This window comes from Eubalaena glacialis, chromosome 7 (assembly GCF_028564815.1).
Source record: "Eubalaena glacialis isolate mEubGla1 chromosome 7, mEubGla1.1.hap2.+ XY, whole genome shotgun sequence".
Taxonomy (NCBI): Eukaryota; Metazoa; Chordata; class Mammalia; order Artiodactyla; family Balaenidae; genus Eubalaena; species Eubalaena glacialis.
The window spans coordinates 105,836,989-105,863,444 of NC_083722.1; the positions used below are offsets into that span (position 1 = coordinate 105,836,989).

Consider the following 26,456-nt stretch of genomic DNA (forward strand, 5'->3'; position numbering starts at 1 on the left):
AATTTACTGGGGGGTCAGAGGACCTGTCTTAGGACAAAGCCAGGTTTTCTGATCATCATTGCAATTCTTAGGAGTCTTCTGACTTCAAAAAAAAAAACCCGCCACTGCGCACAATTTTGTAAGGCAAATTGGAAAAGAAAAAAAAAAAATCCACACTCGTTGGTACAGTGAACTTGCTTTGAAGAACACAGCCTGGTGCCAAATCCAAAAGGAAAAAAAGGCCACAAGCAGAAAGACGTTCACTGCACCATTATTTATAAAAGCAAAACCAAAACAAATCTCAAAAACGGAAACAAATTGTCCTTTGATTAGATCTATAAGGGAAATAAACCTTATTCATCACCCTCATTTTTTGAATGCTAACTCTACGCAAGGCCTTGGCATCTGTGAACTGCAAACAGATTAACAAGACTCGGCCCCAACCACAAGAAGTTCACCTTTAAAATCACAGCATCACAACCCACCTTGCGAAAAGCTGTGGAGACGCTGAGAGAGAGAAGAGTGAGGAGCCCAGGAGCCCGCTGAAATCTGAGAAAGCTCCCCAGCAGGGGTTGTGATTGATAGACCGTGAAGAACTCAGAAATTCACCAGGAGGGAAAGGTGTGGGTCAGAGGAGAGGGAGCGGGCAACAGGAAAAAGAAGACGTTAAGTGCAAAAAAAGCAAAAAGCAAAATGGGCTCTATCCTGTAATTACAACTATGGAAAAGTTACATGCAACCTGTGTATTATTTTGTTTACTAAGAGCACTATAACTTTCAATTCATTGTTTGCATTAGTGAAAGACTGCAGATAAACCAACATCTGTCAACAGAGGAATGGCTAAATTAATTGTAGCACATACATATGCAGCCATTAATTGAAGAATGTGTAGGGGTCTACATGTGGTAATGTGAATCAATATCCAGAATATATTAAATCAAAAAACAACAAAGTGAAGAACAGTGTGACTAGAATATGCATATACGTGCATGCGTGTGATTTACATATATTTATTATATTTATATATTTCTGCATTTCTGAAAGGACATACACAAATGAGATGTTGGTTGCTTCCAGAGAAGGAATCAGAAGTGAGAACATGAATAATTATTTTTACCCTTTAGAACTGCTTAAATTTTTAACCTCATTGATATATCTCTTCTTCAGACACACATGGAGCCCTAGTTTAAAAATATAAGCCAGACCAAAAAAAAAAAAAGGGACTTCCCTGGTGGTCCAGTGGTTAAGACTCGTGCTTCCACTGCAGGGGGTGCGGGTTCGATCCCTGGTTGGGGAACTAAGATCCCGCATGATGCGTGGTGCGGCCAAAAAAAAAAAAACTAAGCCAGATATAAAAGACTGTACGATTCATAAAAATTTTTTTAAATAATGAAAATAAGTAGAAATAAAATTTTTAAAAGACTGTGATTTTAGTTACATGACATTTTAGAAAAGTCAGTGGTTGACAAGGGCTGGAGTGGTTGAGGGAATGAGAATCGACTAGAAAGGGGAAGAAGGGAAATTTTTGGTGTACTGGAACTGGTGGTTACATATCTGCATAAATTTGCCAAACCTTATTGAACTATATACCTTAAAAGGGTAGATTTTATTGTATGTAAGTTATACCTCAGTAAACTTAATTGTTTTTAATTCAAAGATTTAAATAATCAATTTAAAAATATATATATATATTTATTTATTTGGTCGTGCTGGGTCTTAGTTGCAGCACGCAGGATCTTTTAGTTGCAGCATGTGGGATCTAGCTCCCTGACCAGGGATCTAACCCGGGCCCCCTGCATTGGGAGCGTGGAGTCTTAACCTCTGGACCAACCAGGGAAGTCCCAAAAGTCAATTTTTAAATGTGCACAAATTCAGACAGGACTGGCAAGAAATTTAGCAAGAATGCAAGTAATTTTACCTTGTTTTGGGCTCGGAATTTTCACCTCTTCTGAAAGGTGCGTTCATAATTTGCAGCTTGAGCAAAGATGGAAAGGCGGAGGCCGAGGGGCAGGACACAGCCTACCTTACCGACAGCAGACTTCTCCTCCATTGGCCACGCTTGGCCCCAGGAAGGGCCATTCCCCCACTTGGACTGGCCCCTGGCCCTGCCAAGGCTTGAGCTCCCTTGCTCTTTGGAATTTTCCCTCCACACGCCCCAGCCTCATCAAAGCCTGCCCTCTCCTGGTCACTGCCCACAGCTGGTGCGACTCCATTAATCTCCAAGCTTCCAGAAGAAAAGGAAGAAACCTAATTATCCTTAGGCTGGGAAGGCTCAGTGCCAAGAGACAGTGATCAGCCACTCAAGACTCACGTGTGAAACTCAGAGTATCAGGAGGAAGGCAAGTTGGGACAAATTCCAAGTTTCAGCCACCCCAGCCCGACTCAGTTTATGACTGACTTCACAGGAAGAGCAGGTAGGCCACAGCCTCAGCAAGAGTTGAATGGGAATAGCTTCTGTGCTGATGTAAACATCATGCCTTCATACCAGAAGGCCTACCCCATGGACCCAGGACAGCCGTGAGCCAGGCCTCCAACCATAGCTGCAAGAGCAGGAAAGCCCAGAATGGAAATGTTCTTTGCTAGCTCTGGCAGCTCCTTCCACACATGGCTGCAGGGTATGGGTCAGCTGCCAGAAATAACCCTCCAGACTTTAACTTTGGTAACATAGGCCTTTGTCGTAGCATTTAATAAACCCAAGTAGCCTTTATAGTCAGAAATGACACATATTTGAATCTGAGAGGCACAGACCAAAGCACAGTCTCCTACAAACCTAGCCTTTCATGCTTGTCTTGCTTGAGTTGCTTGATATTGAAAAATGCCAGCTCACACTGATAAACTAATACTTTGTGGCTACCTAACAGCTCATTTTGAAATCCTGAGATTAAGAGTTCTGAACACGAAAGGAGGGCTGTCTAGCAAGCTAGGGAAGGCTTCGGAGGAGAGTTGCATTACAGCTTGACTAGTACTTTCCCACCTACACACTTAAAAGGTTGTAATAAAATGTGACATTGAGAAACTGGAAGAGTGCCTTAATCCCATAATCCCTATTAAAGCCCTTCTTTTTTTTTTTTTTTTTAAATTGAGGTATAGTTGATTTACAGTGTTGTGTTAGTTTCTGGTGTACAGCAAAGTGATTCAGTTATACATATATATATTCTTTTTCAGATTCTTTTCCATTGTAGATTATTACAAGATATTGAATATAGTTCCCTGTGCTATACAGTAGGACCTTGTTTACCTATTTGATATATAGTAGTGTGTATCTGTTAATCCCAAGCTCCTAATTTGTCCCCCTCTCCCCCTTCCCCTTCGGTAACCGTAAGTTTGTTTTCTATGTCTGTGGGTCTGTTTCTGTTTTGTAAATAAGTTCATTTATATCATGTTTTTAGATTCCACATAGAAGTGATATCATATGATATTTGTCTTTCTCTGTCTGAGTTGCTTCACTTTTTATGATCATCTCTAGGTCCATCCATGTTGCTGCAAATGGCATTATTTCATTCTTTTTTATGGCTGAGTACTAGTCCATTGTATACATGTACCACATCTTCTTCACCCATTCATCTGTTGATGGACACTTAAGTTGCTTCCATATCTTGGCTATTGTAAATAGTGCTGCTATGAGCATTGGGGGGCATGTCTCTTTTTGAATTAGAGTTTTTGTCTTTTCCAGATATATGGCCAGAAGTGGGATTGCTGGATCATATAGCAGCTTTATTTTTAGTTTTCTAGGAACCCCCATACTCTTCTCCATAGTGGCTGCACAATTTCCATTCCCACCAACAGTGTAGGAGGGTTCCTTTTTCTCCACACCCTCTCTAGCATTTATTATTTATAGACTTTTTGATGATGGCCATTCTGACTGGTGTGACGTGATACCTCATTGTAGTTTTGATTTGCACTTCTCTAATAATTAGCAATGTTGAGCATCTTTTCATGTGCCTACTGGCCATCTATATGTCTTCTTTGGAGAAATGTCTATTTAGGTCTTCTGCCCATTTTTTGATTGGGTTGTTTGGTTTTTTTGATATTGAGCTATATAAGCTGTTTTTATATTTTGGAAATTAAGCCCTTGTCAGTTGCATCTCTTGCAGATATTTTCTCCCACTCTGGAGGTTGTCTTTTCATTTTGTTTATGGTTTCCTTTGCTGTGCAAAAGCTTTTGAGTTTATTTAGGTCTCATTTGTTTATTTTTGCTTTTATTTCCATTATTCTAGGAGACAGATCCAAAATAAATATTACTGCGATTTATGTCAAATAATGTTCTGCCTCTGTTCTCCTCTAGGAGTTTTATAGTATCCAGTCTTACATTTAGGTCTTTAATCCATTTTGAGTTTACTTTTGTATATGGTAGTAGAGAATGTTTAATTTCATTCTTTTACATGGAGCTGTCCAGTTTTCCCAGCACCACTTATTGAAGAGACTGTCTTTTCTCCATTGTATATTCTTACCTCCTTTGTCGAAGATTAATTGACTGTAGGTATGGGTTTATTTCTGGGCTGTCTATTTCCTTCCATTGACCCATATGTCTATTTTTGTGCCAATACCATGCTGTTTTGACTACTGTAGCTTTGTAGTATTGTCTGAAGTCTGGGAGGGTTATGCCTCCAGCTTTGTCCTTTTTCCTCAGGATTGCTTTGTCAATTCTGGGTCTTTTGTGTTCCCAAAGTCCTTCTGGTAGGCAAACTTATTTTGGAAATTGTCATTTACCATATTGATTACATGATCTGCTCAAGCCTCAGATTAAGCAGACATTAATTTCAGAATTAACTGAAATTTTTTTTGTTGTTTGTTTTTTTGGTAGAAAAAGTGCTGTTTCCTATAACCCCACATTATGGAGAATGGTTTGACAACAGAGTTCTCTCTTCCCTTAGACCTTACGAACTTTCCAGATAGAACCCCACCCTCACCTCGCAAAGAACAGAAGCAAAGAAGATGTATCAGCATAAATAATTTATTGCGAACTCTCTAATATCATACACGAGTGGGTTGACAATTCACTCAGGAGCATTTGGGATGGGAGGCCAGGAGGTAGGCAGTGTAATGAAAGTGTAGCACGTGAAGACAGGTTGCTGAGGGGCAGCCTTCCTGCCATAGCCTGCTGGTGACCAGTCTTGGCCCGCTAAGCTACCTGGGGCAGGAAGGAGCCGGGCCAGGCCAAGAGCCCTCAGTTCCCCTTTGGCCAGCCCAGCCCAGGTTTCCGGCCCTTCCCCCTGCTTCATCATTCATGTTCCTGTGGGGCTGAGGGAGGTGTTGGGAAGGTAAGAAGCTCTCTAGCTGCCAGGCTTGTGGGTGCTACCAGCTGAGCATGGGGTCCCCGGTCTAGTCCTTGGCTGGGCTTTCATTGCAGTATCTTCAGACAGGTTGGGATGAGGGATGGGGCTTTGCTCTTGGGGGGCTGCCCTCCCTCTGTGGCATCCAGGAGCTGCTGCAGGTAACAGGAGGTGCCGAGCAGCACGTGGCCTGTGGCCTGCATGCTGAAGAGGGCCCAGCGGAGAGCTTCTCTGGGTGGGATGAGAAGGCACTAGGGTCAAAACACAAAGAAAGCCCCTTCCTGCTTCCCCTAAATGCCTGCTCCTGCACACTGCGTTCACAACTTCATAAACTGTAGAGTGATGTGCAAACAGAACAGATGCTGCCCTCCCTTAGCAAATAGGACAGGGTCTACAGTGTTACCTGCAAACGTACCTTAACTGAGACGTCCACAACCTCCCTCTTCTCATGCAAAATTCAAGCTCATTTAACAAGGCCTTTTATTTTTCTAATGCTACTTTGGGCCAGCCAGACTGATCTCTGTCACATGACTCTGCCCTTCACAACCTCTGTTCTAGACAGAAGTGTTTCCAAGTCATTTGTAGTCTAGCTAATTTTCAGAGTGCTGGACGTGAAGATCTCCATGTCTGGTGTTGCAGTGTACTGAGGACAGAACTCCAGTCAGACAGGCCTGAGTTCTAATCCCGTTTCATTAGCTGTGGCAACCTTGGCAAACCTCTATAGCTCTGAGCTTCGGCACCCTCATCTGTAAAATGAGATCATACCATTTTGATCCCACACAGGGTTAGGAGGATGAAATAACATAAATCACTTAACACAGGACCTGATATGTAGAAGAGAAGGGGAAACGTAGGATCAAGACTAGCTGGTTGAATGCTTCACTACTTTAACCGAATTCTTATCCAGATCTGTTTGAAAGAGATAGGTGAGGGTGACTAGGGGTGTCTAGTCCTAGGGGGGGATCAGGGAGAAGAAAACAAAAGGAAAATAAATTCTTTCTGGCTGATATTAAAACTTGTCTTCTATTAACCTTCATTCAGTAAATGAACTTATATTATGGCTGAGGTGGAGGGGGGCAGGAAGACAATTAGAATCATAAACATCTGTACATGAAAATACTTAAAAAATTTAAAGGTGAAACCTGAGAAGTATACCCATTTCTCAAATTAGAGAACTGAGGCTTCAAACCAGCTGTCTGGACATAAATAGGAATGAAATTCTGACACATGCTACAATATGGATGAACTTTGAAAACATTATGCTAAGTGAAATAAGCCAGACACAGAAGGGCAAGTATTGTATGATTATACTTACATGAGTTGCCTAGAATAGGAAAATTAACGGAGACAGGAAGTAGAACAGAGGTTAGCAGGGCTGGGGGAAGGGGGTGTGGAGAGTTAGTGTTTAATGGGTACAGAGTTACAGTTAGGGATGATGAAAAAGTTCTGGAAATAGAGGCACAAGTAACTGTTGCACAACACTGTGAATGTACTTAATGTCACTGAATTTTATACTTAAAAAAAAAGTGGTTAAAATGGTAAATTTTATGGTATGTGTATTTTACCACCATTAAAGAAAAAACACTTGCTGACGCCACTAAGTCATTCCACTGATTCCAGCTTGCTGTTGTTTTTTGTTTTTCTTTTGGGACCAATATGCCTACTGTGTTTAGGTCTGAGGGTCCCACTTCCCCTAGATGGACTGAGTTTAAAGGCTGAAACTTCTTGCTCTAGATTTTGCAATCTGCAAACTGCTGGCAGCAAGCCCAGATCAAGAGAGGTATAAGATATGGTATAAGAGGAAAATGGAACTTCTTGCCATAGAACGAGGCTCAAGCCTGCCGCTGAGTGTTATCTGCGGCAGGCAGAACCACGCGGCCTCAGGTCCCTCATCTGCAGACTGGGGATGCAGAGAATAAACTCGGAAAGCCAAGAAGGTCTGGTATGCTCTAGCTACATACGTTCTGGCAGAACTCTGGAAGGAGTAGGATTTCTCAGAAGCCCCTGAGAATGAGGATCATATGTATCTTCATTCATTGTACAATTATTTGAATTATTGCTATGTACCAGCATTCACCAAGGTATTGGAGGCAACAGCAATTCTTGCCCTCATGGAGCCTGTTCTGACATCTTATTTATCTCTGTGTCTCTAGCTCATAGCATAGGGCCAGGACACAGAGAGTGCTCAGTAAACACTAAATGAAGCAACTGGGGAGGAGTAGCATCTGTCAGAAGTAACTGGCAAGAGGCCAGCTTTGTGGTTTTCGACTATTTGGATGCCTCTGCCTCAGTGGCTACATCTGCCTAATGAGGTAAGAATTCTCTAGAGCACCACTGGAATAGCTGAATTTGGAAACCACTACCATAACAGTACTTGTCTTATGATTAAACATATTCCCATGCTTCCTGTGATACTTGATTAGACTTTCAAAAGTAAAGTAAAAAGTTTCTTTTAAAGTTCATTAGATGATACAAATGACTATTGTCCATAGACATACAAATTAATTCCGTTCTATGGAAGGACAGTTATCTCATCCCTCCCACCCCCATGGAAAAATCCAATTTTGTATTTATAAATAGCTCAGCATTCTTGTTGGATCTATATATGGGTGGGATTTTGAACTGATTGTAACTTCTTGCTGGTTCTCTCACTAGTTGAGTTCAGTAAAATTTTTGACACATGTTCATTTTTCAAAAGATTAGAAGACTACTTAGGAAAACTTATGACTTTAGGTGAAAAATAATTAGTTGTTATAGTGGAAGGTAATTAGAAAAGCTAAATGTATCCAGGTTCCACCAGCAGGAGTACATGTATCCCTTTGGCATATACTACTATAAACTAAAGCATGAATTCAGCCATAAAGTCCTAGACAAATGCTAATTGTCATGCTTTGTCAGCATCAACACCAGGCCCAGGCTCTGAGAAGTCTGAGGTGCATGGGAGAAGATAGGGCCTCTCCCATTGCTGTGTACCCAGCCTGTACCCAGCTAATCCCAATTCACTCACTTCATGACGCGCCTGGCCCCGTAGCAGCGCAGATCATAGGAAAGGGAGTATGTGCCATAGAGAGTCGCCTTCACGTTCAGGCAACCAATGAAGTCCTGTGGGTTCACCTTGTACAGGTCGAAGGTTACTCGGGCCACATCGATCTTCTTGGCAGGCTTACGGGAGAGGGAGAGTTGGTACCTAGTGCCCTGCATCAAGACAAGAATGTGGTTGGCACCCCTCAAGGATTTCTCCTAAGCTCCCAGTATTCTCCCTGACAGGTGGGACGTCACCTGCTCTGATGGGGGCTGCCATTTCTGCCCCTTATGGAGGACCATGAACACGGTGTCATCTGCCAGGGATTGGAAATACTCTTCTGTCTCTACAGTTGTGCCATCTTCCTCCAGCACCAGGAAGAAAGGCTTGTCTGCCAGCATCAGGGTATCCTGGACCTGGAGAATAAGGTAAGTGATGCTTCTGCCATCACATGTAGCCACAGAGCTGGTATGGGGAAGACCCACATCACACACCTCAGCTGGCACACCTCACACACACACTAGTGGGCCGGGATTTATGGGATGGGACTGGAACCCAGGGCTCTTGCTGTGGGGTCACCATCCAAAGAACCTATATTATGGTATCCCTTGGAATCTGACTTCATGGTTAATATTCTAGAATAGTGCTGTCCAATAAAAATATAATGGGAGGGACTTCTCTGGTGGTCCAGTGGTAAAGAATCCGCCTTGCAATGCAGGGGATGCGGGTTGGATCCCTGGTCAGAGAACTAGGATCCCACATGCCGCGGGGCAACTAAGCCCATGTGCCACAACTACTGAGCTCGTGCACCTCAACTAGAGCCCGCATGCTGCAGACTATAGAGCCCACACACCCTGGAGCCCGCACGCCACAACTAGAGAAGAGAAAACCCGCATGCCACAACTAGAGAGAAGCCCACGCACCACAATGAAAGATCCCTCATGCCTCAACGAAGATCCCGCAGGCCACAACTAAGACCCGACACAGCCAAAAAATAAATAAATAAATCTTAAAAAATATAATGGGAGTCACACGTGTAATTTTTAATTGCGATATAATTCGCATGCCATAAAATTCACTCTTTTAAAGTACACAATCCAGTGGTTTTTAGCATATTCACAAAGTTGTGCAACTACCACCACTATATAATTTCAAAACATTTTCAACCGCATTTTTACCCCAAAGAGAAACCTAGCCCCATTAGCTGTCACTCCTCATTTCCTAGCCCTTGGCAACCTCTCCTCTTCTGTCCATCTCTGTGGATCTGTCTATTCTAGACATTTCATATAAGTGGAATCATACAATGTGTGGTCTTTTTAGACTGGCTTCTTTCACTTAACAAGTTTTCAAGGTTCATCTATGTTGCAGCATGATTCTTTACTTTTTTATGGCTGAATAATATTCCACTAAATAGATATACCACATTTTTAATCCATTCTTCAATTGATGGACATGTGGGTTGTTTCTATTTTTTGAGTATTATGAATAATGCTGCTATGCACATTCATGTACAAATTTTTGTGTGACATGTCTTTTCAATTTTCCTGGATATATACCTAGGATTGGAATTGCTAAGTCATATAATAACTCTATGTTTACTCTTCTTACGGAAATACCAAACTGTTTTCTGAAGCTGTTGCATGATTTTACATTCCCAACAGCAATTTCTCTACATCCTCACCAACACTTGTTAGTCTTTTATTTTAGCCATTTTAGCGGTATGAAGTGTTTTTGATTTGCATTTCCCTAATGACTAAGGATGCTGAGCATCTTTTCATGTGTTATCAGCCATTTGTACATCTTCTTTGGAGAAACATCTACTCAGATTCTTTGCCCATTTTCAACTGGATCGTCTTTTTATTGAGTTTTAAGAGTTCTTTATATATTCTTGATACTAGACCCTTATCAGGTATGTGATTTGCAAATATTTTCTCCCATTCTGTGGGTTATCTTTTCATTTTTTTTGATAGTGTCCTTTGATGCACAAAAGTTTTTAATGTTGATAAAGTCCAACTTTTTTCCCTTTGGTTACTTGTGCTTTGGTGCCATATCTAAGAAACCAAGGTTATGAACACTTATACCTATGTTTTCTTCTAAGGGTTTTATAGTTTTAGCTCTACATTTAGGTCTTTGATCTACTTTGAATTAATTTTATATGTAGTATGAGGGAGGGATCCAACTTCATTCTTTTGCACTGGATAGCCCATTGTCTCAGGAATATTTGTTGAAAAGACTATTCTTTCTCCATTGAATAGTCTTGGCATCCTGTTAAAAATCAATTGACCACAGATACATGGATTTATTTCTGGACTCTCAGTTCTATTCAGTTGATTTGTATGTATTATGGGCTGAATGGTATCCCCCCCAAATTCATATGTTGAAGTCCTAATCCCAGTACCTCAGAATGTGACTATATTTGGAGATAGAGTCTTTAAAGAAGTAATTACATTAAAATTAGGGCATTAGAGTGGGCCATAATCCACTATGACTTGTAAGAAGAAAAGGTGTCTTTATAAGAAGGAAAGATTAGGACAAGTTACTCCCAACCAAGTGTAGGGGGAGCATGGAAATGGGGAAGGGTGTCATTCTTGCCCAATGTTACTACCACCCACAAGAGCTGCGTGTCCTTGGTTTCCTCTCTGGAAGCTTACCTGATCAATAATTTTTACCTTTTTTTTGACCGTGCTGAGGGGCATGCGGGATCTTAGTTCCCTAACCAGGGACTGAACCTGTGCCCCCTGCATTGGAGCAGGAAGTCTTAACCACTGGACCACCAGGGAAGTCCCACCTAATCAAAAGTTTGAAGAAAGTCTTCCACAGCTGTTAACAAAGCTTTGCATGGAAGGCCAATGTAGGAGACAGATTGAAGGAGAATTGCCCTGCATGAAGGTAAGGGAAGGAGATAGGGAAGGGAATCTCTAAAATCTTGCTCAATACCCCAACTTCTGGGCACCTCTACAAGTTTAAGTACTACTGGAAAAGGGAACCTAAGGGTCCCTCCAGTAAGAAAAATAGACTCCAAAAATACCACTGACATATTGTTAGTATCAGACGGTAATGTACCGCCCTCCCCCTGTCAACAGACAGACAGGACTCCAGGTGGGCACTACAAGCCCACTGGAGCTGCCATTAGAAAGGAAATCTTTTCACCATCTAAGCCATGAACTCCAACCCTGCTGAACACCTGGCTCATGATGCAGAGGCAGCTGTTGGGGCCAGCTCTCAGCCAAGGTCCCCATAGAGGGCTGTGCAGAGGCAGGCCCATTCCTACCTTGAGGCGGAGGTCCTCAAGGCTGTGTGTCATGATGCCCTTCCGCACACTCCGGTCAGCACTGCTTACTCTGCAGGGCCGGGCCCTGGGGGCCTCCGGGCTGGGCTCTGACAGCAGCTTCTAAGTCACCACCGAGGTGCTGACTGCCACGTACCTGGAGGCCATATGGAGCATCAGAATGAGCTGTCTGATGCCTCCCAGCCCTCAGCGCACAGCAGGGTAACTTACTCTCCCAATCCTCCAGGCTGAGCTCATCATATTCCTCCTCCCCTACCACCCACCAAACCTGCTCTAGATAGTCTTCCTCAAAAGCCTGCTGGATTGCTGCATCTTTTTTTTTTTTTTTAATATTTATTTATTTATTTATTTTGGCTGTGCCAGGTCTTAGTTGCGGCACGCGGGATCTTCGTAGTGGCATACGGGATCTTTAGTTGCAGCATGCGGACTTCTTAGTTTTGGCATGTATGTGGCATCTAGTTCCCCGACCAGGTATCGAACCCATGCCCCCTGCATTGGGAGCGTGGAGTCTTACCCACTGGACCACCAGGGAAGTCTCCGGATCAGTGCATCTTAAACTTTAGTGGACACATCAGTCCCCTGGTGATCTTGTTAAAATGCAGGTTCTGATTCAGTAGGTCTGGGTAGGTTCTGAGATTTTATGTATGTAATGAGTTCCCAAGTGATATTGACACTGCTGGGTTTCAGACCATGACAAGTAGCCAATGATAGAAGACTACCCCACATTTGCCCAATTACCACTTTCCTCTCTTAGCCTCATTCTTCTCACCTGTAGTGTGAGACAAAGTGGCAAAGCTGAGGTCAATATAAGACAGTTTTGAACTCAGATACACGATGTAGAACAAAAGGAGTGCAGTGAACCTAGATTTTGGAGTCAGGCAGACCCAAGTTCGAATCCTGGCTCCACTACCCATTTGCTAGGTGACTGAGAGAGCCCACCCTGTGCCTCGGTTTCCCCATCTATTAATTTGGCATAATAATCCCCACTTCCCAAAGTTGTGGTGAGGTTTAAATGAGATCAATAATGAAAGCATCAAGCAGTATCTACCTCTTTCTACTCAATGTGTGATATGGGGGACTCGGGGGGGAGAGACAGCGGCATTAATATCTCCTGGGGGCTTGTGGGAGGGGCAAATCTTGGGTCCCACTCCAGACCTCCTGAATCAGCACCTGCATTTGAACAAGACGCCCAGGTGACTTATGTGCCCATCGAAGTTCAAGAAGGTCTGCCCTACAGCTCACAGTAGCTCCCCTTCCCTTCCATGCTTGGCTCTCCTCACCTGGACAGGGACCTGGGGTAGAGAAGGCTGAGGGACTTCATGGCGTACTCCATCCCCGTCAGCTGGACAGTGTTGGGCCTGGGAAGGAAGCAGAGACAGCTCCTTAGGTGGGGATGGGAGGGTTCCCTCTCTCTTGTCTTTTGACACAGAGCAACCCCACCTCCATCCATCAAGCCTCTGCTCTGGTCTCCCCTGGCAACTCACACACACACCTCCCCCAGCCCTTCCCCTGTCCCACCCATGTACACCACCGTGACCAAGCTGGAGACCCCCTTAGTGCCCAGGCTCAGCCCTGCTCCGCAGCCGCTCCTCCCTCCCCGGCACCACTCACTCCATGTTTCTCTGACCCTGGCTCTGGTCACACTGATCAGGGTTCGCAAGTCGGGACTGAAGAGGCCCTGCCTGGTTAGTTCCTGTCCTGGGGGCAGAGTCCACTTTACGCTGGCAGGAGGCGAGTCACACCACCTTGCACTGCTGGGGACCTTCCCTGACCTGTTGCTCAGAGACCTCCCAGGCCAGGCAACCCAGCCTAAGCCTGCTCTCTCCAGTGGGTCCTTGAGCAATCTGAACCCCTCCTGAGGGTTCCTGCTGGCCAGAGACTCTCTACCATGATGGAACCGTTCTATATCCGTTCTCTCCAATACTGGAGCTGCTAGCCCCACATGGCGATTGAGCACTTGAAGTGTGGCAGTACGACTGAGGAGCTGGATTTTTATTTTTATTGAATGTTAACTAACTTAAATGTACACAGCCACTGTGGCTCAAGGCTGCTGGCAGCCATTCTGGGCACTAGCCGACGGCCCTGGGCTGACCTGCCAGCCCTTCTCTCCTGAGCCTGCTCGATATAGCTCCTGCAGGCCCCAAGCCCTCCTGCAGGCAGTTCCTCCGCCTGTAATGCCTCCCTTGGCCCAGGGCTAAACGTTTGCAGCCCTGAAGCCCAAGTTTCACTGTTTTCCACGGCTCGGAAAGCCTTCTTAGACGGCTCACAGAATTTCCCCTTCATCTTTGCCCTTCCTTCTTTCTCGCCAAGTGGGCCTCAGTGTCTGCTTCTGCCATAGCAGCCCCGCTCCTTGGGTGCCTCGCCCTGAGATGTTCTCCCTTTCCCAGCCCCCGTGCAGACAGGGCCTGCCTCAGAGCCAGGGGCTCAAGGAGTGCATGGAACGAAGCCCCCTCCCCAGTCTTTCCTTCTGACAGTGCAGGGGACGCCCCAGGCCAGCCTGTCTGTGAAAGCCCTCTCCCCCACTTAGCACTACCCACATCAGCTTGCTTCAGCCTCCCTCCTCACTCCCAATCACAAAACTCCACCCAGCCCCACCTCACCGGTTCTCTAGGAGCCAGAACCAAACCAAAACAAAAAACCCAGAATAAGAAACTCCTTACCTCCTGCTTCCCAGCCTCCTAACCTTCCAATACTGCCCTGCTCAGCCCAGCCCTCCCTCCATTTTATTTCCAGCTCCCAGGGCAGCCCCTCCCCTGGCCTCCAGCCCCAGCTGGAAAAGAGCACAGGCACTGAGTGTGCAGCTCTCACCCTTGGGATGTCAAGCCAGCCTCACTTCCAGAAAAAGCCAGAAAGGAGGGGTGGAGGCATGTTTCGAAAGATCTGGGGCAGGGTATGGCCCAGGACATGGTATTGGGCACAGAGGGCACAGGAAACAGGCAGGTGTGCATGGTGGTCCCAGCTCTACCCATGTTAGCTGTTGGAGTGTAGACAAGTTCCCTTAACCTCCTGAGCCCCAGTTTCTCTCACCTCTTCAACAGAGACAATGATTCCTGTCTTAATGATCCTGACAGAGGTAAGGATTTGTAATAATAAAAGTAAAGGGCTTTGCAACAGAGATACTTAATAGATAGAAACAAATATTGGTGTTATTGATAATATAATTATTTAATAATAGCAGATAATTTAATAATAATAATAAAGACTAGCTGAAACGTGTAGTGGTTAAGAGTGTAAGATCTATGACCCAGCAGTTCTACATATACATAATATTTGGAGTTATATATATATCTCCAAGGGAAATGAAAATCTATGTCCACACAAAAACTCATACACGAGAAAGTTCATAGTATTATTCATAACCGGCAAAATGTAGAAACAACCCAAATGTTCGTCAATTGATGAATGGATAAAAAACTGTGGTATATCCATAAATGGAATATTATTTGTCAATCGAAAGGATCTATGCTACTACAGTACATGGACAAACGTTGAAAACATTATGCAAAGTGAAATCACAAGGGATTTATTATGCAAACATTATGCAAAGCCAGTCACAAGAGATCACATACATACTTGTATCATTCCACTTGTATGAAATGTCCAGAATAGACAAAACTATAAAGACAAAAAATTAATTAGTGGTTGTTTAGAGGGGCTGGAGAGTGGAAGGGGAATGGGGACTGCTAGTGGGCATGGGGTTTCTTTCAGGGGAGCCCAAAAAAAGTTCTAATCTAGTAATCTAAACACAATCTACTTTGATGATTGTTCTAAGTCTATTTGGAGGTTGTACAACCCTGCAAATATACTAAAACCATCGGATTGTACACCTAAGCGTGTGTGGTATATGGATTATATCTCCATAAAGCTGTTTTTAAAAAAAAGAGTTCAACCTCACCTTTCTTTTAGAGTTGGGTTTTTCACACTACTGCATCAGAATCACATGGAAGGCTTGTTAAAAATTAGATTGCTGGCCTCCACCGCAGAGTTTCTGACTCAGTATGTCTGGGGTGGGGCCTAAGAAAGTGTATTTCTAAGAGTTTCCAAGGTGATGCTGACACTGTGGCTACTTAGGGACCCTATTTTGAAAACCAGCAGTCTAGCACTAGCTGTGTGATGTAACTCATCTAAGCTTCAGTTGGATCTAACAAATGGGGATTAAAAATAGTTCCTACCCCACTGGGTTGTCATGAAGATTAAATGAGATAATCGTGAAAAGTACTTGATATAAAGTTTAGTGCACCCTTCAGGCTCAATAAATAGCTATAATCATCATCATCATCATCATCCTATTACTTATGTCTAAATCCTTCCCTATAAAAGCTTTCAGGCAACCATCATTCATTCACTCAACAAATACTTATTAGGCACTTACCGTGTGCCAGCCCTCCTAGGGTCTGAGAATACAGCAGGAAACAACACAGCCTTGTCCCACACTTCAAGGAGCTGACATTCCTGGAGGAAGGGGGAACTCAGACCATGAACAAATATGCAAATAATCAAGATAATTTCAGATAATGATGTTCTGGGAAGAAAACAACACAAGGTGATATGATAGCAAATGGCTGGAGAGCTAGATTGGCCTGTGGGCTTAAGAAAGGACTCAGAGGTGAGCTTTCAGCTAAATCCTGACTGATGAGAAGTCAGTCTTTTCAAGACCTGGAGTGTCTTGGTCTGTTTGGGCTGCTATACAGAATACCATAAACTCACCAGTTTATGGTAAGCAACTTATTTCTCATAGTTCTGGAGGCTGACAAGTCCAAGATCAAGGTGCTGGTAGTTCTGGTCTCTGGTGAAGACATTCTTCCTGGTTCACAGAGAGCTGTTCTCTCTCTGTGTCCTCACCTGGTAGAAGGAGCAAGGGAGTCTCTCTGATAAGTACACTAATCCCACCACCCCCAAATCCCACCTCCAAATACCATCACATTGGGGATTAGGTTTCAACATACAAATGGGGGCAAGGGGGGGCGGACACAAACATTCAGTCTATAGTGTTCCACCCGGGACTGGAATCCAGTCTTTTGAAGTCCTGGGACATTCAAGGCAAAGGAAACATCAGTGCAAAGGATTTGAGAAGAGAATGAGCAGGGTGAGGAGACAGGAACACAAATCACTAAACTTCAAGACAGACCAAGAGCCAGAAGAGAAGTACCAATACTTCAGGGAGGAAGTTCTGGGGAAAGGGTTGGGGCCCCCTGCCTTGGACATTCATGCCTCAAATATTTATTGAACATCCAACATGTGCCTAGTGTCTCATGATAAGCCAATGGATGACTCAGAAGCAGTCTGACTCAGAAGCCCTGATGAACATCATGGAAATCACACACAGAAAAGAAAAAGATAAGCACAAGCTAAAGCCAGAGAGTGTCTGTAGGGGATGGAGGAATGCTTGGTGAACCTGAGGATTCTTCACAGTGCTTAGGAGAAGAGGATGGTTTTGGCTCATTCATAATTTATGTATTCAGCAAGCATTTCTTTTTTATTTATTTATTTATTTATTTATTTATTTATTTATTTATTTATGGCTGCGTTGAGTCTTCGTTGCTGTGCGCGTGCTTTCTCTAGTTGCGGTGAGCAGGGGCTACTCTTCGTTGCGGTGCACGGACTTCTCATTGCGGTGGCTTCTCATGTTGTGGAGCACGGGCTCTAGGCACGCGGGCTTAGTAGTTGTGGCACACAGACTCAGTAGTTGTGGCTCGCGGGCTCTAGAGCGCAGGCTCAGTAGTTGTGGCGCACGGGCTTAGTTGCTCCGCAGCATGTGGGGTCTTCCCTGGCCAGGGATCGAACCCATGTCCCCTGCAGGCGGATTCTTAACCACTGCGCCACCAGAGAAGTCCTGATGACTCGGTTCTTACCCCTCTCTTTGAGGCGCTCACCTCTAGTCTGGGAGGCAGATGTCTGAGCATGGTTCTCAAATGCTGAAATGCATAAAATCATTTGAGCACCTTGGAATAGAGACGGACTCTAGTTATGAAGCAAAATTGAGAAGCCAAAAAAGAAAAGACTATATATTCAACCTCATGAAAAAACTATTCTGCATGTTAAAATTGTAACACCATGAGTAAAGTCAAAAGACATACAATAAATAGGAAAAATATATGGCAACTAAAATTATAGACAAGAGGTCATCTCTCTCTCTCTCTCTCTCTCTGCCATCTGTATATAAATTAACAAGACCAACAATGCAGTAGATAAATGGACAAAGGATACGAACACAGGTCAGGGAAATGAAATACAAATGACTCAAAGATACTTCAGTTTTTTCAGATAACAATTTTGAAATTTTCTTATTTTATGTATTTTTTTATCGTGGTAAAATGTACATAACAAAATTAACGATTTTTAAGTATACAGTTCAGTGGCATTAAGTATATTCATACAGTTGTGCAACCATCATCACCACATTCCTTGGCAACCACTACTCTGCTTTCTGCCTCTACCTAACTTCTTTTTCCTTCATGGCCTTGACATTTCTTAAAAGTATAGTCCAGTTATTTTGTAGAATGTCCCTCAATTTGAGTTTATCTGTCACCTCTTCATGATTAGATTCAGGTTAAGTATTTTGGGCAAGAATATCACCTCAGTGCTGCTGTGTCCTCAATATTAGCAGGAGGCATAAGGAGTCAGTTTGTCTCACTCCTGGCCAAGTTAACTTGATTACTTAGTTAAGCGGGTGCGTGCCAGGTTTCTCCACTGTAAAGTTACCGTTTCTTCTTGCAAAGGTTAATCCGTGGGGAGATATTTTGAGACTTTGCGTGTGAAAGATGCACGCTCTTGGGAAAGTCACAGATCCCTTCCAGGCATCAGTTTCTCCATCTGTGAAGTGGGAACAGAGACGTCTTAAACTCGAATTAGAGTTAAAGAAAGTGTAAGTGCTCGAGAGGCTGGAGTATCAGCTCCCGACCTTGGAAAAAAGAAAGACGTGCTAGTGCTTAATTTTCTGCACGCTCCAAAGACTGGGGAGAGACGAACAGGGCGGGGCCGAGAAGAAAAGCATGTGCGTATGTGTGCGCGTGCGCAGGGACGTGACTACAGAGTCGGTCCTCCGGAGACAGAGAGGCCGGAAGTCGTCCTCACAGAACCGCTCGGCTGTTGGGTGGGCGGAGCTGAGGTGGTGCGCGTAGGGTTGGCAGGCATGTTGGCGCTCTAATCGCTGCAGCTGGTCGGGGTGAGGGGCTCCAGGGCTCTGGGCAGGGAAGATGGCGTCTCGGGCAGGCCCGCGAGCGGCTGGCACCGACGGCAGCGACTTTCAGCACCGGGAACGCGTCGCCACGCACTACCAGATGAGGTATGAAGTGAGGCGAGGAGCTCGCAGGGCCTGGGACGCGACGCCGGCCCGGCCTCAGGGTCTTGCTCCCCAGCCCGTTCTCGCGCACCTGCCAAGTCCCCTCCTCCTGCGACGGCCCGGGGCCGGCCCCCAATCCCGGGAAGCCCCGTCGCTCCTGTGCGCTCCACGCCTTGATCCCGCTGTGCCTTGAGGGGTACGGCCCCGCCTGGGCTCCGGTGTCTCGGCGATGCTGGCCCCGCTCTCCGATCTCGGGAACCTGATTTCTAATTGAGCCTCAGTTTGCTTATCTGGCAAGGGAAAATTAATCTACCTTTTCGGTCTTGGTGATGAGTTAGTGAGCCAATAATCGCGTAAAGAGCGTAGCATAAGATCTAGCACGTAAGTCCGCCCAGTACGCGGTAGTTGTTATATTTTGGGTTGTTTTGGGGATCTGGACCTTGAAGTCCAGACTTTCTCTGCCTCAAATGAGTTTTATGAAACCCCCCACGTAAGGGATATTTCTACATTCGTTTATTCGTTCAACAAATCTTTATTGAGCTTCTACCCATCAGGTATTGTGCTAGGCCCTGAGGGTAGAATAGCGAAAGCAGCCCTGGTCTTTGTATTCATGTTATACCTTCAATAAAAAAGTTTATTGACAAACAAAACTGGTCCCTGCCTTCATGGAGCTTGAAGTCTACAAGTGACTGATTCCCCTCCTGCCCCACCTTTCTGCACTTTCTATAATGAATATTTTAAAAAATAAAATTTTTTTAGAGATTTTCTTTACTTAAATCCATTGAAATTTCCCAGAATCTTTTCCACGTCTTAATGACAAGCTCTTTGAAACCTCACTTTATTCTTGTCCTTAGACCCTTGTCTAAAGGGCACCTCACAACTTAAGCCAGTGTTTTCATGCCTGTCTAGAGCAGAAACTCTGCTCTATGAAGGTGTGAAGGGGATATATTTAGGACCTGAGAGAATTCAAAGAATAAGAGAAAATATGCTTACTTTAGATGAAAAATGTACTCTAGCTGGAGAAGTACGGGCAGCCTGAGTTGGTTTCCTTGCTGCCAATACCTCCTTCCATAGGCTATCCTCCTATGCTACAGTCAGAGTTCTCGTTCTTTTTTTTTTTTTTTTTTTTTTTGGCCGCACCATGGGGCTTGCAGGACCTTAGTTCCCCGACTAGGGATTGAACCCGTGGCCTTGGCAGTGAAAGCCCAGATTTCTAACCACTGGACCGCCAGGGAATTCCCCAGAGTTCTCTTTCTAAACACAGCCCTGAGTTATTCTTCTGTCTTTAAAGTGACTCAGTGATAGTCTTTGCAACTTCATATCCTGCTACTCCCCTCTCCACCACAATGTAGTCCTTCCACACCCAACCATTTGCGCTCCTGGAACACAAATGCTTATGCCTTTTTGCCTGCATGCTGTTACCTCTGCTTGGAATGTCCATCTCCACCCACGTCTCAGAGCCTAGCTCAGATAACACCCTTGTCCAGACAGCCTTCTCAGTCAACTCATCTCAATCAGAATTCATTACTCCTTCCTGTGATTCCATATATTTTGCAACATAGATTTACTAGAGTTTTCCCAGTTCATTTTTTAATTAACTTTTTTCTTCCTGTGTACCTTGTTCCCAGCCTCCAGGCAGGAACTATACCTTATTCACGTCTGTTTCTCAGTGTCCAGTGTAGTTGCCTGACATAGAGTTGGTGGTCAGAAAATTTTGAATGAAAGGTACTTCTCCCTCTGCTCTGCCCCACAGTGTGACCCTCAAGTATGAAATCAAGAAGCTGATCTACGTGCATCTGGTCATATGGCTGCTGCTGGTTGCCAAGATGAGCGTGGGGCACCTGAGGCTCTTGTCGCATGATCAGGTGGCCATGCCCTATCAGTGGGAGTACCCCTATTTGCTGAGCATTGTGCCCTCCCTCTTGGGCCTCCTCTCCTTCCCCCGCAACAACATTAGCTACCTGGTGCTCTCCATGATCAGCATGGGGCTCTTTTCCATCGCTCCCCTCATATATGGCAGCATGGAGATGTTCCCTGCTGCACAGCAGCTCTACCGCCATGGCAAGGCCTACCGCTTCCTCTTTGGTTTTTCTGCCGTCTCCGTCATGTATCTGGTGTTGGTGCTGGTGGTCCAAGTGCATGCCTGGCAGTTATACTACAGCAAGAAGCTCCTAGACTCTTGGTTCACCAGCACACAGGAGAAGAAGCGTAAATGAAGCCTGCTTGATGAACTACTGTGTGAGGTGAAGCCTGGGCCTCCCACCCAGTGGAGTGAGAGGGTAGAGGAGCTGTTCTAAAACCTCCTTCGGTGATTTTGGCAGCTGCGATGTTGGCAACTAGTGCAAACTAGGCCCAAGTTCTGCAAAGCCCCTTCTGTTGCAATCAGCTGGTAGCAAAACTATGTTTAATTTACTCCTGGTTGGTGGAACTGGGTGATCAGCAGCTGTGAAACAAATTTCAGCTGGTTGAAGTTGAGATCCTTCTGAGTTTTTCATCCTTGCCTCTTGGTCATTGTCTCCGCTTCCATCCATCACCCCTTAGCCACCGAGACTGAAGGAGATAGGGAATAAATCACATTCTACTTCAATCTATGAGTCATGCGGCAGGAAACATTTGAGAGGCTGCTCCCTTTGCAGGCTGTGGTCTCTACTGTGAAGCGTTTAATTAAAAAACCTCAATAAAGTTACAACTGCCTTGTCCCCCCTGTGCTTTGTGTTCGGCATCTGATAGAGTGTGAAAAGTGTGTTTTTTTTGTTTTTTTGTTTTTAATTTTTATTTATTTATTTATTTTTTGCTGTGTTGGGTCTTCGTTTCGTGCGAGGGCTTTCTCTAGTTGCGGCAGGCGGGGGCCACTCTTAATCGCGGTGCGCGGGCCTCTCACTATCGTGGCCTCTCTTGTTGCAGAGCACAGGCTCCAGACGCGCAGGCTCAGTAGTTGTGGCTCACGGGCCCTAGTTGCTCCGCGGCATGTGGGATCTTCCCAGACCAGGGCTCGAACCCGTGTCCCCTGCATTAGCAGGCAGATTCTCAACCACTGTGCCACCAGGGAAGCCCTGAAAAGTGTGTTGTTTGAGTGGCCTTAGTCACTAGGAGGTACGTAGAGGCTCCCCGAGAAACCTGGCAGTGGCAGTGGGGAAGTGAACTGGACATAGGAAACTTAAGTCATAGTTGCAACCCTGCAGCTGATTGGCAGGAACTACTGTGGGCCATACATTTAACCTCCACCTCTCAAATGGTCCGTTCTCATTTATCCAGCTTGGGTTATGGGTTCGTCTTTTGGTTGGATATTCATGTTTATCATTCAGTGTTAACAGTGTTAGTTATGTGTCTAATACTGTTTTATGGTATCCAAAAGAATTTTAAAGTATCCTGCATATAGAAAATTTGCAATCTAGGTGAAACGTAATATCCATGTGAAACAACTAATGAACACAGTATGTAATGATGTGGAGCAGAGAAGTTAAAAATAGAAGTGGGAAAGAGAGCTGTGAACTAAAGGCCCTTTCACACATAAAAGTCTGACACAGTAAATATTTATTGCATGAAAGATGTGTGGTGCACATGTGCTTCCCTGGTGGCGCAGTGGTTAAGAATCCGCCTGCCAATGCAGGGGACACGGATTTGAGCCCTGGTCCGAGAAGATCCCATGTGCCACGGAGCAACTAAGCGCGTGCGCTACAACTACTGAAGCCCGCGAGCCTAGAGCCCATGTTCCGCAACAAGAGAAGCCACCGCAATGAGAAGCCCGCACACTACAACAAAGAGTAGCCCCCGCTCGCCGCAACTAGAGAAAGCCTGCGCGCAGCAACGAAGACCCAACGCAGCCAAAAATAAATAAATAAATTTATTTAAAAAAAAAAAAGATGTGTGTCCCTTTGCTCTTACCCACTTGACTTTATCGTGTCTGGATGATGCCCAGATCTCTAACTGCGGGTCTCTGCCCTTTCCAGAGTTATAGTCATTCTGTTCTATAAACATTAGGTATGGGGCTTCCCTGGTGGCGCAGTGGGTAAGAATCCGCCTGCCAATGCAGGGGACCTGGGTTCGAGCCCTGGTCCGGGAAGATCCCACATGCCGTGGAGCAACTCAGCCCGTGCACCACCACAACTACTGAGCCTGCGCTCTAGAGTCCATGAGCCACAACTACTGAGCCAGCGAGCCACAACTACTGAGCCAGCGTGCCACAACTACTGAAACCCACACGCCTAGAGCCCATGCTCTGCAACAAGAGAAGCCACCGCAGTGAGAAGCCTGCACACCGCAACGAAGAGTAGCCCCTGCTCGCCGCAACTAGAGAAAAGCCCGCGCGCAGCAACGAAGACCCAACACAGCCAGAAATAAATAAAAACAAAAACATTAGGTATGTACTCAGTCTCTATTAGGTACTGGCAGTACTTCTAGGTACACAACCTTTAGATGTCCTGATTATCATTTCAAACTCTGTGTGTCCTAAACTTAACTCTTTGCCTTCTACCTCATATTCATTCCTCTTCCTGCATCCCTGTGTGCAAGTGAGTATACCAAGAGTACAGCTCTGGATCATCATTAAGTCCCTACTATGTGCCATTATTTTTTTTCTTTCTTTCTTTACTTTTGGCTGCGTTGGGTCTTCGTTGCTGCACGCAGGCTTTCTCTAGTTGCGGTGAGCGGGGGCTGCTCTTTGTTGTGGTGCGGTGGCTTCTCTTGTTGCGGAGCACGGGCTGCAGGTGTGCCGGCTTCAGTAGTTGTAGTACGTGGGCTCAGTAGTTGTGGCTCGTGGGCTCTAGAGCACAGGCTCAGTAGTTGTGGCGCACGGGCTTAGTTGCTCCGCGGCATGTGGGATCTTCCCAGACCAGGGCTCGAACCCATGTTCCCTGCATTGGCAGGCGGATTCTTAACCACTGCACCACCAGGGAAGCCCGATGTGCCATTATTTTTTGAACCACCAAAATTCCTTAATCCTTTTCAGGCATTTCCAAAGTGTGGTCCCAGTGCATCACTCCTGATTTATCTCCTGATACTGTCACTCACACACTGTCTCAGTCAGGAAAACCTCTTATGAATCCCCATATTGGTTCCCTGTTTTCCCAGTTTCCTTAAAAATTTTCCTTTTCTGCTTTTATACTTCTTTATTACTTATCTTTCAAGACCTAGTTTTATATGGTAATTCTGGAGCCTTCTGGCTACTTCACTTCAAGGAGTGAGGGTTCTTTCTTTGAATTCACATGGCATTTTAATTTTATCTCTTCTACTGACAGAATTGCTAGTTTACATGTCTTTTCCTCACCCCTTGCTCTGTACCTAGTGTGCAGCATGCACTCTGAATTTATTGAATGAAGTAACTTGTGCTATTGTAGACTAAAGTCAGAGCAAAGAACTAGAGTGAAGGGTAGGATTTGGATAGCAGAGAGGTGCAGATGGAAATGAGTGGGTAATGGAGTTATGTGCACCAGGCACAGATTGCTGATTTTTAAAGAACCGGGATGTAAATAATTATTAGTTAAAAAAAGAATTTAAAATTTATTTGATTACTAGAATGGTACTTTACAGTCTTGTAGTGCTTTTCAAGACCCATTATGAAGGGACTTCCCTGGTGGCGCAGTGGTTGAGCATCCGCCTGCCAATGCAGGGGACATGGGTTCGATCCCTAGTCTGGGAAGATCCCACATGCCACAGAGCAGCTAAGCCCGTGAGCTACAACTACTGAAACCCACGCGCCTAGAGCCCGTGCTCTGCAACAAGAGTAGCCACCACAACGAGAAGCCCGCGCACCACGAGGAGTAGTTCCCACTCGCCGCAACTAAAGAAAGCCCGCGCATAGCAACAAAGACCCAATGCAGCAAAAAATTTTTTAAAAAAAGACCCATTATGAAAATTATTGTCAAAACGACAATGGTTCATTTTAGTTTTCTGCTTGTTGGCTTGTTGGGATTCTGCTTTTTGGGCTTTCCAATCATTTTTTCCCCCTGCCTCATGGTTGTAGTATTCCCTGAAGTAAACAAGATCCCCTTTGAAAGGGATCTTGATTTAGTGGGAAGAGCACTGTATTTGGATCAGAAGACAGGTTCAAGTACCAAGATCAGCCCTGCCAAATTCACAGGATTGTTTTGAAGATCAAATGAGGTAGAATCTTGTGAAGGTGCTTTAAGAACTCTAACACTATACAAATGTGAGGAATGGTTATTAATCCCTGATGTTTACAGAGCTAGAGGGTGTAGGCCTTGGAAGAACCCTTAGTGAGCATCTAGTCTACGGGAAAGGCAGCGTGGTATAGTGGAAAGAACAGTTTTTGATATTACACTGACTCAGGTTAGAAATCTAGCCAGGCATTTTGCTACCTTTTGCCTTGAGCAAGATATTTGAGCCTCTGTTTTTGATCTAACATATGGGGATCATAGCATCTACCACCCAGGGTTGTTGTGAGGATTAAATAAAATAATGTATATAAACTGTATAGTACATAGTAGGTGCTTAATAAATATCAAAATCCTTTCCCTTGATGAGCAGTGTTGGTGTTCCCGTCTCAGATTGGGGGTCCCTTCCTCTTCTCTTAAGCATAACTTCTTGCATTGGTATTCTGGAGATTGATCCCTTCTGGAAGAGCAGGAATAAGAAAGGAACACTTTTGTACTCTTGGTTTTTGTTGGTCTAATTGGTTGGACCTTCTTGCCCAGGCTGCCCAAACAGTAGGCACAGTTGCCCCAACAGACCTTGGGAATCTGGCATTATAGGAAGAGCCTGGAGGCGCTGCTGCATTGTCTGACCAGCGTCCATGCATGGGTAAGGCTTTGTCAGGAGGAATGGCTGCCCAAGGACCCCACAGTGTACTCTACCTGAGCGCGCATAGGGGCCTGCCAAGACCTCCTGAGCGCCTGGCTTGCTCCCCACGTAAAGGTTATTGGAGAGTGAAGTCTGGATCAGCTCATTCAGAGACAGACCACAGGTGAGATGGGCCTTGGCCACCTTCCAAAAGGACAGGACTTCTGTGCTGCAGGCCTGCCACACACCTCTGTTGCCTTTACTCCAGTTGGCCCCCTCCTATTCCAGCCACAGAAGTACTCCTCCCTTGTTGACACTTGCAAACAATCCCTACTGTTCTAGAAATCTGGTCACTGATAACTCCCGTAAGACCTACTATCCTTTTTTCTTTCCAACTATTACAATTTCTCCCCCCCGTGTTGTTAATCCTACCAACTCATCACATTGTTCCGTCTAGTACTCCTTTTTTTTTTTTTTAAAGCCCTTTATGACATCTATTTTTTAAAAAATATTTATTTGGTTGCACGGGGTCTTAGTTGCAGCAGGCGGGCTCCTTAGTTGTGGCATGAGAACTCTTAGTTAAGGCATGCACGTGGGGATCTAGCTCCCTGACCAGGGATTGAACCCACGCCCCCTGCATTGGGAGCGCAGAGTCTTATCCACTGCACCACCAGGGAAGTCCCCTCAATCTAGTACTTCTGTGGACTACAGGGCCCAGAAACCACAGATCTCCCCAAGCAGTGTGTTCTGACAGAAAAAGCTAGAAAGACACAGGGGTGAGTCTCAGCTTTCCATTTTGTGTTTGGACAAGTTACTTAATCTTCCTAGTGTTTCCAAGTCTGTAAGATGTTTAGTAAGACTGACCTCAAGGGT

General features: G+C 45.0%; 2 protein-coding genes across 14 annotated transcripts in view; one reads left to right on the forward strand and one right to left on the reverse strand.

Moving 5' to 3' along the window:
• The window catches only part of LOC133095558 (protein jagunal homolog 1), a 40,202-nt gene that overhangs the window by 735 nt on the left and 13,011 nt on the right, over positions 1-26,456 (forward strand). For 4 of the 13 annotated variants that reach the window (XM_061197216.1, XM_061197218.1, XM_061197213.1 and 1 more), the window contains exons 1-3: positions 7,426-7,564; positions 8,520-8,702; positions 14,602-14,636. In XM_061197216.1, coding sequence (XP_061053199.1) covers positions 7,560-7,564; positions 8,520-8,702; positions 14,602-14,636 — 223 coding nt within the window. In that variant the 5' untranslated portion in view covers positions 7,426-7,559. Of the gene's footprint in view, positions 1-7,425; positions 7,565-8,519; positions 8,703-14,601; positions 14,637-18,650; positions 18,849-20,598; positions 21,535-22,878; positions 23,206-25,363; positions 25,605-26,456 lie in introns of those variants that run through there. The other 9 variants (XM_061197215.1, XM_061197220.1, XM_061197221.1 and 6 more) reach the window with 7 other exon arrangements.
• CIDEC (cell death inducing DFFA like effector c) lies at positions 4,928-13,185 on the reverse strand. Its single transcript, XM_061197245.1, is given in 4 exon segments — positions 4,928-5,483; positions 11,546-11,699; positions 12,844-12,921; positions 13,175-13,185. Coding segments are annotated over 4 exon segments (468 nt in total). The 5' UTR covers positions 13,180-13,185; the 3' UTR covers positions 4,928-5,252.